Consider the following 16,767-nt stretch of genomic DNA (forward strand, 5'->3'; position numbering starts at 1 on the left):
ATGCCACTGAAAGTGACCAAAATGCCCAAGATATTTAAAATGTAGGGTCAAAAAAAAAAAAAAAAAAGGTAGTTAATTCCTCTGTTTTTTATTCTTAACATTTGGTATTCTCCTTTAAAGACCTGTTCTTGACCAATCTAGTTACAGAAATCATGCAAATTACGGTTTTGGGAAGGTTCATTCATGCAGTACGTTTGAAATCTCTGCATGTACTTTTTCCACCTTACTATGACTCGCTGTGACGCGAGTGTAATTAGCACACAAGTTAACATGTTAAGCTGACTGCCATATTTAAGATTTTTATGCAGAATGTTTACACAGAATTTGGAGGCTGCACAGAGGAATATTTCGGGTTCGATACAAGTTAAGCACACTTGACAGCTTCTGTGAAAATGTTAATTTTATTAAAAACAAAACATTTTGCCCCTTTTCTTTAACAAAAGCTAAAATTGAGGTTACAGTGAGGCACTTACAATGGAAGTGGAGGGTTTAAAGGCAGAAATGTGAAGCTTATAATTTTATAAAAGCTTCATTCATACACTTACATTCATTTTTCAGTTAAAACGTATGTATTTTTTGAGCTGTAAAGTTAATTAAATCATCATTTTTATGGACATTTTAAGGTTTAGGGTTTACACCGTTATGTCATCATGGCAATGAAGTTGTAAAATTGGATATAGGTTTACACAGAAAAGGTTAGCAAGCAATTTTATAATTTTATCAGAAACGGTGAGTATTTTAACATTTACAGTTTGGCCCCATTCACTTCCATTGTAAGTGCCTCACTGTAACCCAGAATTTTAATTTTTTTTTAAAGAAAAGAAGGGTTGAGTCAAACATTTTTTTTTTTTGGTAATCAACATTATGCCACAAATGCTGTTGATTGAGCTTCTATTGAACATGAACTGCGCAATTCAATATGAACATAGAATTGGGCAGCTGCTAAAAAATTTAGATATCATCGACAATCATTTTGAAATAGGACCATGACTCCCATAATTGAATGGAACTGTTAAGTGCTATGAGACACATCTCTAACTTTAACTGGCCATTGGTTGGTTTCCAGCAAACTTCTTAACCAAATTATTTACAGGTTTTTTTTTTTGTCATTCAACTGCCCAGGTCTGTGGTCATCTGTTAATCACATTAGAAATCGTTGGTGATAGTAAAGGTGATCAAATTCAATTTTATTACATTTAATTATGAAATACAAAACTAAATAAAGAAGCCTTTAGACTGTCACTGAACCGTACTGAACCGTAAATCACACTTATGGTGAGCTCAGTTTGGCAGCAAAAGGAATTATAGTGTCCATTACTAGATTCATATTTTCCAGTTTAGTGAGTAATTTCTTAACTGTGTTTCAAAACAAAACTACAATCACAAGAAGCAGCTCAGTTTTGCTGTAATCAAACACCAAACATTAGTCTCTTTAGGGTACCTGGGAGCCCAAGTTCATGTCTGCAGCGCCTGTTTCAAATTATGTAAATATGTGTTGAGTTTACCTTCAGGCGTCAGGTGATCTCATCACTTATAAACCCTCTCATGCGCCCCTCTGACGTCCACCAAGCCCTCCCTGAAGCCCTCCTGCTCCCTTTTTACAGATTCAGATCATCCGATAACCTAGATTTTATAATCATTTGGATGTTTATCCACTGGCTTCAGGACTCAGGTTGTACATTGGAAATCAAGTGGCGATCCAGCACAGTGCTGAAATTATCATACAAATGTGAATAAAAATGTCCTTATTTAGTATTAAAATAACCATGAACTGAATAGCCTCAGCAACATGCAAACTATTAACATGACATAGTCTGAATGGCAAAATTGACAGTTTGGGATCCTAAATATCTCTTGAGTTTCAGTTGTTTATTGCTCTTTGCAGCCAATAATTCACTGCACATAATAAATGTTGTCAGTACAAACCATGATTGTCCTGGCTGCAAGTAAACCCTTTTTGTGAAAAATCCAAATATTATTTATAATTTGAAACCTAACAAACTTCTTTTTGTGAGGTGGCTTGCTTGAAAAGTGTGCTTGTGGTATATTTCTTTTATATACGTATATGCCACTTGGTTTGATATTTTGGATGATGTACAGTCTCGTCAACTAAAAATATTCATTGATAAAGTTTTTTTTTTTTTTGTCAACGATAATGAAGACAAAACAATAAGACGCATCATGACAATAATCAGATGGTTTTAATTAAAATATACAGTGGACGAAAACATGATGAGAAAAAAAAATGACTCCACAAGATATTAACAATACACTAACAAAATGTTTTAGTTAAAAAAATCCCAAAAGAATTGAGTTACATGCTAGTCAGAATGTGTGACTTGCATTGTAAATACACCATTTCCTTAAAAACGTGCTACATGTAACGCAATATCCTAAACTGTCAAACATGAGGAATTCACGACAGAGTAACTTGTAAAAAGTAGCTAATATTTAAGTATATTCATTATATGCAGTTATTTTAGGACAGTTTTCTCATGTTGTTTAATCTTATACAGTACTATGCAAAAGTTTTGTGAAAAATGTTGCACAGTGAGGATGTCTTCAAAAATAATGCCATAAATAGTTTTCATTTATCAACTAACGTCATACAAAATCCAGTAAACATAAAAAAAAAAAAAAAAAGGCACCTGGGTATGGCTGCACCAGCTGTGTGTAAGTTCTCACTTAAGTTGGGACGTTAAATTCACACTAAGGGCTTAGTAACAACTAATTAGTTTGTAACAAAGTCAGTGCTTAATTTGGTTGCAACACTTGTTTTTAATGCAAGACTTAGCTGGTAGGTGGCAAGCTAGAGTAATGCGTAGTCACATAATATGACGTTTACCTGTATTAATCCAATAAGCAGCCTTCAAAATTGTACACAGAAGTCTTAAGAATCTGTGAATTTCAGTTTGATCTTGTTACGGTTGATGTTCAGACCTTGTTTGCTCACGTAACTGTCAGCTGTAGTAAATTATATCCCCATTGAAAAAGATACGTAATAATAGTAGATTAAATAGTGTATTTAGCCCATGTTTAATAACAATATTCAGGAACTGTATCTAAAATAATGGGCAATGAATAAATGCTAATACAACAGACTGGAATTTTGTTAGATTGGTGTCATGGTGAAGAGCCACTAAGAAGTAAGTTTTGTACACAATGTTGTCTCTTGTAAATGTAAACGAGTGTAAATAGCAACATCATCATATATGTCTAAAGGAATGAAGCCTATCACACAAAACATGAGCTCATTGATGTCTTTAAATCAGTCATAAGTCAGTCACATTTAAATCATGTGGATGTATTTTAAAGCCTACCTTAAAACTCAGTGTCTCTTTGCTTGACATCATGGGAAAATCAAAAGAAATCAGCCAAGACCTCAGAAAAGTCTGGTTCATCCTTGGGAGCAATTTCCAAATACTTGAAGGTACCGCGATCATCTGTACAAACAATAGTACGCAAGTGTAAACCCCACGAGGCCACGCAGCCATCATACCGCTCAGGAAGGAGACGCATTCTGTGTCCTAGAGATGAACATATTTTGGTGTGAAAAGTGCAAATCAATCCCAGAACAACAGCAAAGGATCTTGTGAAGATGCTGGTGGAAACAGGTAGACAAGTATCTATATCCACAGTAAAACGAGTCCTATATCGACATAACCTGAAAGGCTGCTCAGCAAAGAAGAAGCCACTGCTCCAAAACTGCCATAAAAAAGCCAGACTACAGTTTGCAAGTGTACATGGGGACAAAGATCTTACTTTTTGGAGAAATGTCCTCTGTTCTGATTAAAAAAAATTAATAAAAAAAAATGGAACTGTTTGGCCATAATGACCATCAATATGTTTGGAGGAAAAAGGGTGAGGCTTACAAACCGAAGAACACCATCCCAACCGTGAAGCATGGGGGTGGCAGCATCATGTTGTGGGGATGCTTTGCTGCAGGAGGGACTGGTGCACTTCACAAAATAGATGGCATCATGAGGAAGGAAAATTATGTGTATATATTGAAGCAACATTTCAAGACATCAGCCAGGAAGTTAAAGCTCAGTCACAACTGGGTCTTCCAAATGGATAATGACCTCAAGCATACCTCCAAAGTTGTGGCAAAATGGCTTAAGGACAACAAAGTCAAGGTATTGGAGTGGCCATCACAAAGCCCTGACCTCAATCCGATAGAAAATTTGTGGGCAGAACTGAAAAAGCATGTGCGTGCAAGGAGGCCTGCAAACCTGACTCAGTTACACCAGTTCTGTCTGGAGAAATGGGCCAAAATTCCAGCAACTAATTGTGAGAAGCTTGTGGAAGGCTACCCAAAACATTTGTCCCTAGTGAAACAATTTAAAGGCAATGCTACCAAATACTAACAAAGTGTATGTGAACTTCTGACCCACTGGAAATGTGATGAAATAAAAGCTGAAATAAATCATTCTCTCTACCATTATTCTGACATTTCACATTCTTAAAATAAAGTAGTGATCCTAACTGACCTAAGACAGGGAATTTTTTTTCTACGATTAAATGTCAGGAATTCTGAAAAACTGAGTTTAAATGTATTTGGCTAAGGTGTATGTAAACTTCTGACTTCAACTGTATATATATGGTTGTTCCTGGCCAGATTGTGGCCTGTAAAAATATTCATTCACACTTCAAAAGGAAGTAACGATATCAGAGCTGCTCATTCATCAGACGTCTGGAGAAGTTCTCTCAGCCCCTGTAAGACATATGCCAAGACGCTCTGGGACAAAGTCACAGAGTCCACTCCAGATATTCAGCGCCACATCCACATGAGTCCTCTCTTACTGCACGTCTGGAGAGGCCATAACCAGCGTGTGCATAGCTGGGAACAGCGAGGTCAGCTCTTAAACCTGCCAGTTGTTGTGGGAGAGAAAACAAAAGCTCAGTCATTTACGCAAGCTGCTCTGTTGAGGTTTTGATCTTGTGTATTTTTTTAAGTGTTGTCTTTCTTTGTTGTGCTAAACATACAAGTGTTCCATTCACTTGAAAAATTTACTGCAAATAGAAAAAGAGGATGAGCTTGCTAACTAAATTGAGTTTGAATTAATAAAATTATGTCAAGCAGATAAAAAAAAGTCATTTTTTTTTATAACAGTACTTATATGCAGTATTTTTGAATAAGTTTGCCATTCATTCCTAACATTGTCTTCCTTCGGAAGAGTATGCAGAGATGCAGCTTTTCCATAACAAGGAACACCACAACATCTGGGGACCTTAATCAACATCTTAATCTTCTCATTGTTCAAAAGCAAACTACGGTAACAATAGTACCACTTTCAGTGTTGAAGTACCTCAGCCGCTCTCTTTCACCATGACGATTACATATGTTCTCTAGGCGCGGCTATTCAAAGAAACACCACATGCTGACATTTCAGAATAAGTGATTTTTGCAGAATGGAAACTAGGGATGTGCGAAACTAGTCGACTAAACGGTTCTGATGCTGCTAGTCGACACTGGAATTGCTAGTCGGTTAATATTTCCCCCCATTAAACTGATCATCATTTTTACACATTTATGTTTGGCTTTATTTTTTTATTTATTTATTTATTTATTTTTTTATACAGAGGCTGCACTTAAATTAAATTATTATTGTACTTAAATTGTCATATTAATGTTACATATTTTAAATATAATTAATAATACAAATATTATTTAAAAAAGAGAATACCTGGAGCAGATACAAAGTTTCATTTCACGTCAGGCTATGCCCGCTTCTTCCCTCTCTCACTCGCGGCTCGTGCAGAAAAATTTCCTCTCGCTAGACAAGCAAACTGAGCAAAGTAGTTATGAAATCACTTTAGTGGTGGTGTGGGAATCAGATTTCCAAACGTTTGAAAGTCCCTATGGATGTTTTCACATTTGAATCTTCTTTACATCTGTGCATGCTTGTATGTTATTTTTCCGCCGTGCAGGCTTTTTCAAGCGCAGGATAGTCCTGTCTTTCAACAGACCATGTCGGCGTGTTAATTTTGCTCATCAAAAAATCTATGCTTTTGAGTAAGTAGCCTAGAAAATTAATTTTCAATGAGGTGCCGACTGCTTAACGGGTTAAACTTTTCTTTTATGTGTGCACATCATGTTTAGAATACATTAGGTTTATTGTAGGCTACATCACAAGCCTATTTTTTCTATTCAATGGCTATTTTTTTATTTTTCTTTTTTTACATCATAACTGTTGTTGGTTAACGTTCTTGACCGAACCGCTGTCATATTAGATCAATGGCTAATGCACGACTGCATGTCGTGAAATACGCACAACTTTTCAGCTAATTTTTTTCTCTTGTAGATTTGGCTTAGCCTACCTGTTCATTATTTTCAACAATGTCCTGACTGTTTTAATATGTTAAGTAACTTATGTGGTGAATTCCGTTTAAAACAGGCTGGGTTGCTCTATTTTTAATGTTGATTCAGTGAATGTGTCATGTTCTATATTTAATGTACAATGATCATAATGCAAGGCAAGCATGTCGCAGATAATTGCCCCTTTTCAGTGGAATTTAGCTTTGAATTTGGAATAGAGTATTTTAAATGGGTCGCAAACACATTTTTTGGACTGTTTTCTGAAGGTTGGTTTCATTTTAGACTAGTCGACTGGTCGAAATTTCAGTTTAAACATCAGTGAAAGCACATCCCTAGTGTAAACTATAAATGCAGTATGTTTTATAGTAAAAACCTCATCAAAATATCAAGGAAAATTGTATTTCTCATTACATGATCCCTTTACATTATAATAAATATTAGAATAATTTGAATTACATTAAATTAAAAAATAAAAATAATAATTTTGATAATTTCTCAAAAGTGAGAATGCTGATAATTTTGTTTGTATCTCCAACCCCTATAGCTATAGTTGTAGTACAGAGGAGACAAGAAACCACAGGTAGAAGAGGGGAACACATAAAGGAAATGACTTTAGTTGCACTCGAACTTGCAATGCCCGCAGGAGCGCCACGGCTCAATGTTTGCTAACTGCTGTGCCAAATTCATAGGGATTTAACAATTTTGAGCAGAGATGTGCTGTTTTTCTTGAAAGCCACAGCATTACAGTTCTTCATACATTCTTCTCTTTTATGTTTTGTAGCTGCTCATGGCCATCCAGCTGTTTGGAGCAAACCTGGATGATTACCTTCACCTGCTGCTCCCGCCCATAGTTAAACTGTTTGACGCACCCGATGTCCCTTTGCAGGCACGCAAGTCAGTATAAAGAAATTATCTGCTCTCATAAAACTCTTATTAGAAATAGTGTTTCTTATTTTAAAACTTTTTTATTATTATTATAAAGATATCTTCACTGTATCATGGTGATGTACACATGCAAGCTGTAAAACTCTCTGATATGTGGATAATTCTATACTACTCTTCAAAAAGAGGTTTCTACAGTATATAGTATACTACTCTTTGAAGAATGAATTTATAGTATGATATTATCTAAAGAGTTTCTATACATTCTATACTGGATACCACTCTTTAAAAGAGAAGTTTTTTTAAACAGCATTTGCTTTGCATCTGCAGTAAAAAAAAGTTAACGTAAAAACACCATTTGCAACACATTTTACTTCTGTATTGTCAGTGAAATAAGACATTCAATTAGGAAAAATATAGGCCAGGCTTTGATTTTGTTATTTGGGAATAGTTTTAATTGTTTTGTTATTGGTTAATATAATACAGTACCATTTGTGGTGTAAGTGATGTCAGCGAAAAGGAAAGTTGAGGTGGAGCAAGTAATTACATTTTGATAAGAGATTATGAAGAACATTTTTTTAACAATTTGAATAACATGCACTCATAAATCATGCACATTAAGACCAGTTTTATGTATTAGAAAGCAAACAGGGTCAATTTTGATTGTATGTTGACTTTAAGAGGGATCACATGTTGCTGTAGGTAGTAAAAGTATTTTGACAGTGGTGGTGAGGACAGACATGAATCAGGTAAGCACATTAACAACAGTGGGTTTGGCCAGCTGGTGCTCCATCATTATTCTCAGAGAAACCATTTTTACAGACTAGAATCTGCATTTGATCTCTACTGTTTTACTAAGAGAGTGGTGAGCAGAGTTAAAAACATTTTTAAGAGAAGGTAGACAAGGATTGTATTTTATTAAAGTGCTTAATTATGTTGCCCGTAATCGCTGTGCAGATGTGTTGCAGAAGAGTTCTGTATCTTTTGATTTCTTTGCAGAACTTCGAGACCCCAATTTTAGAAGATTATAAAGTATTGGAAAGTTTCTTAGCTGGTGCAAATTTTGTTTATAAACCAGAAAGAAATTATATTTCTTCATCAGTTTACCTAATTAATAATGGCATCTTTATATTAAACATACTGTGTGTATCAGTTCAAGGATGGGCGAGGAGGAGGCGGGAACCAGCTGAACAGTAAATGATAACGTTAATGATATAAATGAACTTAAAACAACATAAAACTTAAGGAAACAGACACACTTGCAACTCGGCCACGTGCTCTCTCCCGAACAGGCATCTATGGCTGCCCCTTATCTCGCTCTCCTGCTGATCAGCTGATTCAGCGCCGGCCGTGCTCCATCACGGCCCGGCCACGCCCTCCTCCTCGTCACACTGTGTAATTAGTGGTGCTTACTAAGGCAAGCTTACTAAGGCTGTTGCTGTTGCTCATACTTAAACATAGTGATTTAAACAAACCCATGACATTGTATCCTAACCCTCTTCTATATAAATCTGAGTTTTAATCCTAACCAACTGCGACAAGTGTTGGGCAACAGGACATTATGTTGATAATTTGTTTTCTATTTTTGCAATGTCACTATGGATAGCCCCGCCCACCATGAAATCTCATTGGTCTAAAATCCAGCTCCACATAACTGTAAATTGGCAAGTTGTGCTTGGGCCAGGTAAAAACTATTATTTGAATGCATAACAAATAATAATTGTGGAATAATGCACAAAACTGAGTTGCCTGGTGTTTCTTTGGGGACATCTTTCAGTTGATATATTTATATAATTTGACAAAATGTTTGTTTTCTCTTTCTGGCCCTCAGGGTTGCCTTAGAGACTTTAGATCGCTTGACAGAGTCTTTAGATTTCACGGATTATGCCTCCAGAATTATTCACCCCATCGTACGCACCCTCGACGTCACTCCAGAGCTGCGCAACACCTCCATGGACACACTGTCCTCGCTGGTGTTTCAGCTCGGCAAAAAGGTATTTTCAAAAACCCAATTCAATGCTTGTAATACTGTCTGAGAGTGGAGATGTTCTAGTACAAATTTTACACGTGCCCTTGTGTTCACTTTCAGAGCTTTTGAGAGCATTGGTTTTTTATGCTGTCATAATGTCGTCATCTTGTGGGGAAAAAACTATTTATTGCATGATTCCCCGAAAGTAACTTTATGTTCTGAAGCAGCCATTTAATGATTTCCCTGTGTCTCGCTAAGTGCACAAAGAGGCTTTCAATCAGAGAGAGGGCTGAGGTCATTGCTTCAACGGTTCCTTCTGAAACCTTCCTAAAATTACCAGGCAACATGTGGCCATCAAGTTCTGCTGCTTTTGATCACTGCCGCCCACAAGCCACAGTTTCCTCTGTTAGAAGAGGAACACGTTGTTATTTGTGTACTGGCAGTTAGAGAGGCTATAGTCACATGGAGCTCCAGTACACATCTGTTTGTGTGTGCACATGCATTCACTTACAATGCTCAAAAACATTATTTTAAACTGTAAAAAAAAAAAAAAAAAAAAAAAAGTCACTCCAGTATGCATAATGTTAAATCTATCGGTACTTTGTAACCAAGTTGAATTTTTTTTTTTTTTTTTTTAAAACACTACCTTTCTGCAGTGTCAGTAGTAATGATACTAATATATATATATATATATATATATATATATATATATAATGATGTAAGTAATTCTACAGTTTTGGTAGTACTGATACACATATATAAAAAATAAACAATACCTGTCTTTCTACAGTATCGTTTTTACAGAGTACTGATAATAAAATAAAAATGGGTAACACTTTACAATAAGTTTCCATTTGCCAACATTAGTTAACTACATAAGTTAATATGATCTAACAATGAACAGTACTTATACAGTGTTTGTTAATTTTGGTTAAAGGTGCAATATGTAATATATTTACTGTACTAAAGCATAAAATTATCATATGTTGTCAGAGATTTAGGAACATGCTAAGTTGAATTACTGGCTTCTCCGAAAACAATGCTACAGCCAGTATATTCTACTTTGAAATGTCTGTTCTGGGCCGGAATTTCTGATTGTGTTTTGGCCTGTGTGATCCTGCCCACTGCCCATTTCCCAATAGTATTTCGACACCCCGGGTTGCCAGATTTGAAACAAGTTAGTGGGCAAACAACAGTGTGCTGCAGCCATGGAAGCCAGCAATACATCTAGCTAACATTGACAGAGTTATAAAAAATCCACATGAGCTTGTTTATAATTTGCAAACAATAAAAACAATGCAAATGTATACATTAGCTGATCAACTTAGTGTAAGGCTCGTTGCTTGCCATTGTCAGTTTGCCCGTTCCTGTTGCGTGTCCTCAACCTGGCAACCCGCGTGAGCTTTGAGTCTGGAGGGGGCAGGGGAGACAACTCTCTCCAATATTTTGAATTTGGACTGCAGTACCTGTTTTAAATGCTTGATGTCAATGTTACATATTGCTCCTTTAATGTTAATTTAAACATAGCACCAAAGACAAATACTAATATATAATTTATAGAATCGAGTACTGAATATACTATGTACTAATATTAAAAAAAGAAACAGGATCAGTCTTTCTACAGTATCAGTAGTACAGAGCGCCAATACTAATATTTATTTATTTATTTTATTTTTTTTACAATATCAGTCTTTCCACAGTATCTAAATAGGCGTACCGATATAAATATATAAAAAAAGATTTAATGATATCTGTTTTTCTACAGTATCGGTAATACCAAAGACCAATACGTATAAAAAAAACTAGCAATATCGGTCTTTTTTTTTTTTTTTTTACAGTATCTGTAATATAGAGTACTGATATATATGTATATATATATATATATATATATATTTTTTTTTTTTTTACAATATCAGTCTTTCTGCATTAATTTTTTTCTACAGTATTGGTAGTACTAAAGAGCAATACAAAAATAAAAATAATAAAAAAACTCAATTTGGTTTTAATGCTAAATTTGACATTGACACTTTCCTCAAGAAACTTGACATCTTCTCGCTGCAATGCAACAAAGGAAATAATACACAAATAAAAAAATATCCAACAAAAAGCAGCAACACTTTATTAGGCTCTTAATGATTTAAGTCATCTCTTGAGAATATTTGAATATCTGAAGGTAAACATGGCCTGTTTTTTTTCCCTAATAGCTAACATCATTCTAACATAATTTTATGAAGGGTTATGATGTATAGATCAATAAACCCACATGTCACATAATTGTTGGTGCATGACACACTTTTTTAACTGTTTTCCTCATCAGTGGTGGTTAGAATGTCGGGCTCTCTAGCCGTTTTAGATGTTTGACTTCCTCCATAGTGCTTTAAGGTAAAAAGAATTCAAATGACTCAAATAAGTTTTATGGTTTGTGCCCCAATATTGAGAGAAATCGGATAGAGCAGCGCAAGTGATCCCGCTCTGTGCTCTCCTGTCTCTGGAGCACAAACGAGAAGCCTTCTGGACTCGCTCGCACTTGCATGCTCCTGAGCTAACGCATGCAATAGATGTGAAACCGCTCTTCCTTCCTCCACCATTTCTCCAACAGAATGTAACGTGAATAGAATAAGGTGCACATTTCTTGCCATGTGTGCCAGTTGTAAAATTTGTACCGGTTTGTTGTGTCTACCAGTATTTCGCCCACCCCTACATACATTGCAAATCCACAATGACTTTTGAGTTGTCCCAAGCAGGGCTCGAATCAGTAGTCTTTGGATCTCCAGTCCAGCACACAATCTACTGGATCATGCTGCCACGCGGTTGAAAGCAACCTAAGTGACTTACAAGCTGAGATTCAGCACAGCCAAAGAACAGCGCTCACCATGATCAACTTTGTATTTATGTCACTTTCCAACAAAGACATCTGAAGCCATTTTTTTGTAGGAGGACTAACTTAAAAAAAAAGTCACAATCAAACATCATGGCCACTGTAATAGGCACAGTTTTCATTTAAGGGGAAACTTCAGCAACAAAAGAGCACTATCAGAGTAAGTAAAATTTTTATTTTTAGACCAAACAGTTCAAAAGTTGTATGCAGCAGTTAAGTGAATTTAACTGTGTGGGGATCGAACCCACAACCTTTGGACATAAAGTCCAGAACTTTACACACTGTGCCACCAAGTTGACACATCTCGGCCATGACAAAGAGACATGCAGAGTTTAGAGTCAGCACAGAAGTGTGTGGTATCTTTTGAACTATAGGTGGCACTGTCTCAACTGTACAGGTGTCCTCAGGACATAATGTCGATGATACACACCAATTTTCTTTTAAATTTGACAATGCATTCAAAAGATGTAAGTTTTCAATCAAATAAATATGCCAGTGAGGCGGTATGACCAATATGGGAATGATTTTAGGACATACGAGTCAAAAGTTATGGGGAAAAATTGCCATTTTCATATTTCTTGACCCATAGGTGGCGCTGTCACCAAACTTTGCATGCACCCTCAGATCTTGGTGTTGATGAAGCATACAAAGTTTCATTCTGATTGGGCAGTGCTGCCAAGCCTTTCTTCCTGTTTCATGTTGACCTTGTTAACTTTGTGTTTGTGTAACTTTTCAACAAAGTCGAATAGCTTAATTTTTTATTATTTTGTGCGGCTCAGTCTGGAGATTGTTTTAGAAATTTGTGTAAATCAGGCAAAGTTTCTAGGAGCAGCAGTGAAAAAAACTATACAGGTCATAATCTAAGATGGCAGCCACTGTAATGGGCAGAGTTTTAATGAAAGGGGTCCATTTCATTCATCAGGAAGAAGGTAATCAGATGCAAAAAGATTTTTTTTTTTTTTCTTGACCAAACGATTAAACATTAAGCACAAAATAATGTTTTTTTTTTTTTTGAAGAATTTGTCCTAGAACCCACCAAATTTTGTCTTGGGGCTGTTCATGCCAATCGCTATCAATGAACCAAACTTCCTAATTTTCCTATGTACATAGGTTGCCATAGACTCTCATTGGTGAGTAAGACAAAATCAAGTCAAATTTATTTGTATAGCGCTTTTCACAACAGGCGTTGTTTCAAAGCAGCTGCACATGAAATTATGCTATAACAGAAAATGATTGAATATAATGCCAATATTAGTTATTTATGTTTAGAACTATTAGTGGTTTAAATTAGTAAACTATTGTGGGTCAATGGTTAAACTAAAAGTTTTAGTTTTAAAGTCCTTGATGTCATCCCAAATTAACTGAGGAAATACCCATAGATGCATTGTCCTTTGAAGGCCAAAATCAAAAGATAGAAGGAAGGGACAGAAGAATGAAGAAGAATAATTATAAGAAAACTAATGGATACAGTAGATACCACAGCCCCTTTGGCTAATTTTAATTATAGACCTGCTTCTCAGTCAAACTCTGACAGAATTGAATCAGTATTAATTAAGCAATATCACACGAGTAAGAATGTCTTTATGGATGTGATTTGGCCATTGGCACAAGGCTGCAAAAATTACATAATTGAGAAATACTTGAAGATTTCATGCAATTTTTTTTTAAATAAATATGATATTTATATTTAACTGCTTCAGTAATGGAGTGCCTTGAATAGCATATTGGTTTTTGCTGTGGTATGGAAATAGCTGGTGAGAATTAGTGCTCTCTGTATCTTGTTCTTCCACAGTACCAGATCTTCATCCCCATGGTGAATAAAGTGATGTTGAAGCACCGCATCAACCACCAGCGCTACGATGTGCTCATCTGTCGAATTGTGAAGGTCAGTGTCCCACCCTCTTCAGGCCTGTGCACAGAATGTTCCTTTACAAAAAAAAAAAAAAAAACATATTTTTCCCCACAAAGTAGGTCTCTGATGACTTTTCAGTCCCGCCACAGGGTCTCATCTGAAACAGACCTTCTCTTGTTTTCTGGTGGAGAAGCCTGCCTCCGTTTCCTGGAGCTGGCCCCCTGTGTGATCCACCACTCATTTTTTGCTAGTGAACCCAGACTTCCTGTTTTAACGTGTGGCCCCTTGCCATCCAAAAACAATTTGCCTGTCTCGTTGCCATGCATCATATTTCCTACCGACATAGATTCGCCAACACATGATGCTGGCTGTACAGTCTTTTTCAGCTCTTTTAGGAACAAAAGCTAAATTTTATTTATATAATTTTTGGGTCATTTTTGCCAATGGAACTATTTGGATCTTTCCATGAATAGAAAACAAATTGGTGTCCTAACTTTTTAAATAGTATAAAGGTTAATGTGTTTTAGTGATAATACTATTTTTTTTTATAGTATTATATAATACCCACATCCCCCCTTAAAATGGTGATTGATCTTGACTGTTTCCGCTATTAAAAATCTTAGTCATTCTGCTACATTTTAGAATTGAATTTAACTTTTGTATTTTATTTTTTTATTTAATTGATTTTTAATTACTTAAAATATAATATTTAGTTGTGTCCCACATTTTGCACACAAATTTTACTTTGTTGCCCATACTAGTGTATTTTCCCAATCATTTTTGGAACTATGGAACCAAATGAACTGTTTTGTAGATAGATGGCACCTTCCACAAAGTAAAAATTGGTGTCTCATTAGGTTTCTTAAAGCAATAAAGATATGCTTGACTGTTTTTGATCATTGAAATTCTGCAATAGAGTAAGAATTATAATAAAATTTGAATAATTTTTAATTGATATTCAGTCCAAGGTATGAAATCTGTTTTGATAATTAACACATTTTATATACCAAACATTTAACATTTAGCTCACATTTTGCATTTTGTGTTGCTTCATGATGTTTTGCCTTTTTAAAAAAGTAACATTGCATAATGTAATATAATAAAATAATAATCTCATTCCATATTCTAATTTTTACTGCATTCAACACTCAATCAATTCAACCCTGTTACCAAAGTTATTGTAAGATTTTTATTATAAATCATTTTTCTTTGTTTTATGAGAAAAATGAGTTCAGCAATAACTATAAACCAACATTTGGTCTCAGATTCTTTAGTCTTATTGAGTGAGAGCTTAATTTAAGCTAAATCTGCAACCCAGTTACTTGCAACCTGTTACCCATTCTATTTTTTAGTTTTTCGTTTTTTATAAATTGTATTTTGTTTTGAAATTAATGTTTATTACACAAATCAGGGTTTTAAACTGTTTGCAGACATGTCTAAAAATGTGTTAACAGCATTGTGATAATTGCAGACCTCATTAAATAAATGCATGAAAAATATGGACAAAAAATATTTTCTGATTGTTAAGCACCTCCTTTCACGACCCTTAGTTAAAAAAAAAAAGCCTTATTTTTTACCCTTATGTCTGGAAAGTGGCAGTTGTTGAAAGTTTCTGAATGTTTTTGGTAGCCTTTTTTATTGCTACTTTAAAGCGCACACAGGTTTTAAGTTGAGCACAGATGTAGGTTGGTGCATTTGTTGGCTTGTGTTTCTAACCTTCCTGTCTGTCTGTCTTCTCAGGGCTATAATCTAGCAGAAGAGGAAGAAGACCCTCTAATATTTCAGCACAGACAATTACGCGGTAATCAAAGTGACACTTTGGTTAGCGGCCCGGTCGAATCGGGGCCGATGAAGAAATTACACGTCAGCACAACTGCACTTCAGAAGGTCTGTATATTGACGTGTCACCTTCAAACCTCACATATTGGAACATTTGTCTCTGTTTTTCTGGTTCACATTTGCACTCAAATATTTAATCACGCCAAACTTTCTATTAATATCAGACATCCACATGAAAATAACTTAGCTTTGGCTCAATCATTGGAAATCTGAATATAAATCCTAGTTTATGATGTCTTCAACCAGAACATATTTTTTGAAGTGGTGTTGTGTGTGGTTGAATGAGCTCTCATTTATTAGATCTTGAAATGATGAAATTGAATCAAGCTGTCCTTAATGCATGTTGAGCACCTTACACCTTACCATGATACGTTGTTTTATAGCACTGCGTTGTGCTTTTGCAGTCCCTTTCTGGTTACTTCGCTCCATTTAAATGGATATTATGGATTATTTTCAAGATAACGAGAGTGTACTGTATTGGTGGTGTGCTGTTGATACCAAATAACATTTTGCTTGTAAAAATGAATGGGAAACTGTTTACATTAGGGTGAAGGAAAAATTCTGGCAGTTCATCACATGTCTAATGCCTCTGAAAATATTAATTTTAAATGTTTATGAGTTGTGAAAAGTCAATTTTCCTGAGTTCTAATGGCAATTTTCTGAATCACTGTACAGTTAGTGAGGAAATTCAATTGCAAATTAATTTAAGGAATAAATTAAACAAAGAAAGATGCAATCCAAATCTTAGTATATTTCATGTAACATGAGTGTCTGCAGTCAATCCCCCCCCCCCCACTTTTCAGGAGTTATTTTCCAGACAATAGAAATCAATGGGGATGGACAATGTCGAGCTCCAAAAAGGACATAAAGGTAGTTTATAGTCTATGACATGCAAGCTTTACCTGTATGTCCATACAATATTTTTGTGTGAGGAACCAACCTAAATTTTTTGTCATTGTTCACTGAAAGTCTTCTCTGGTGTAGCTATCAAATCTCATTTGTACTTGCACATATTAAAACTGGGGTTT

General features: G+C 35.4%; 1 protein-coding gene across 2 annotated transcripts in view; it reads left to right on the forward strand.

Annotated features, from left to right (window-relative positions):
• mtor (mechanistic target of rapamycin kinase) overlaps positions 1-16,767 on the forward strand; it is a 317,851-nt gene that overhangs the window by 68,222 nt on the left and 232,862 nt on the right. For both annotated transcript variants that reach the window (XM_051670135.1, XM_051670136.1), the window contains exons 22-25: positions 7,101-7,213; positions 9,033-9,195; positions 13,841-13,933; positions 15,641-15,787. In XM_051670135.1, coding sequence (XP_051526095.1) covers positions 7,101-7,213; positions 9,033-9,195; positions 13,841-13,933; positions 15,641-15,787 — 516 coding nt within the window. The remainder of the gene's footprint in view (positions 1-7,100; positions 7,214-9,032; positions 9,196-13,840; positions 13,934-15,640; positions 15,788-16,767) is intronic.

The sequence above is a fragment of the Myxocyprinus asiaticus genome, chromosome 33, assembly GCF_019703515.2.
Source record: "Myxocyprinus asiaticus isolate MX2 ecotype Aquarium Trade chromosome 33, UBuf_Myxa_2, whole genome shotgun sequence".
In the NCBI taxonomy this organism is placed as follows: domain Eukaryota; kingdom Metazoa; phylum Chordata; class Actinopteri; order Cypriniformes; family Catostomidae; genus Myxocyprinus; species Myxocyprinus asiaticus.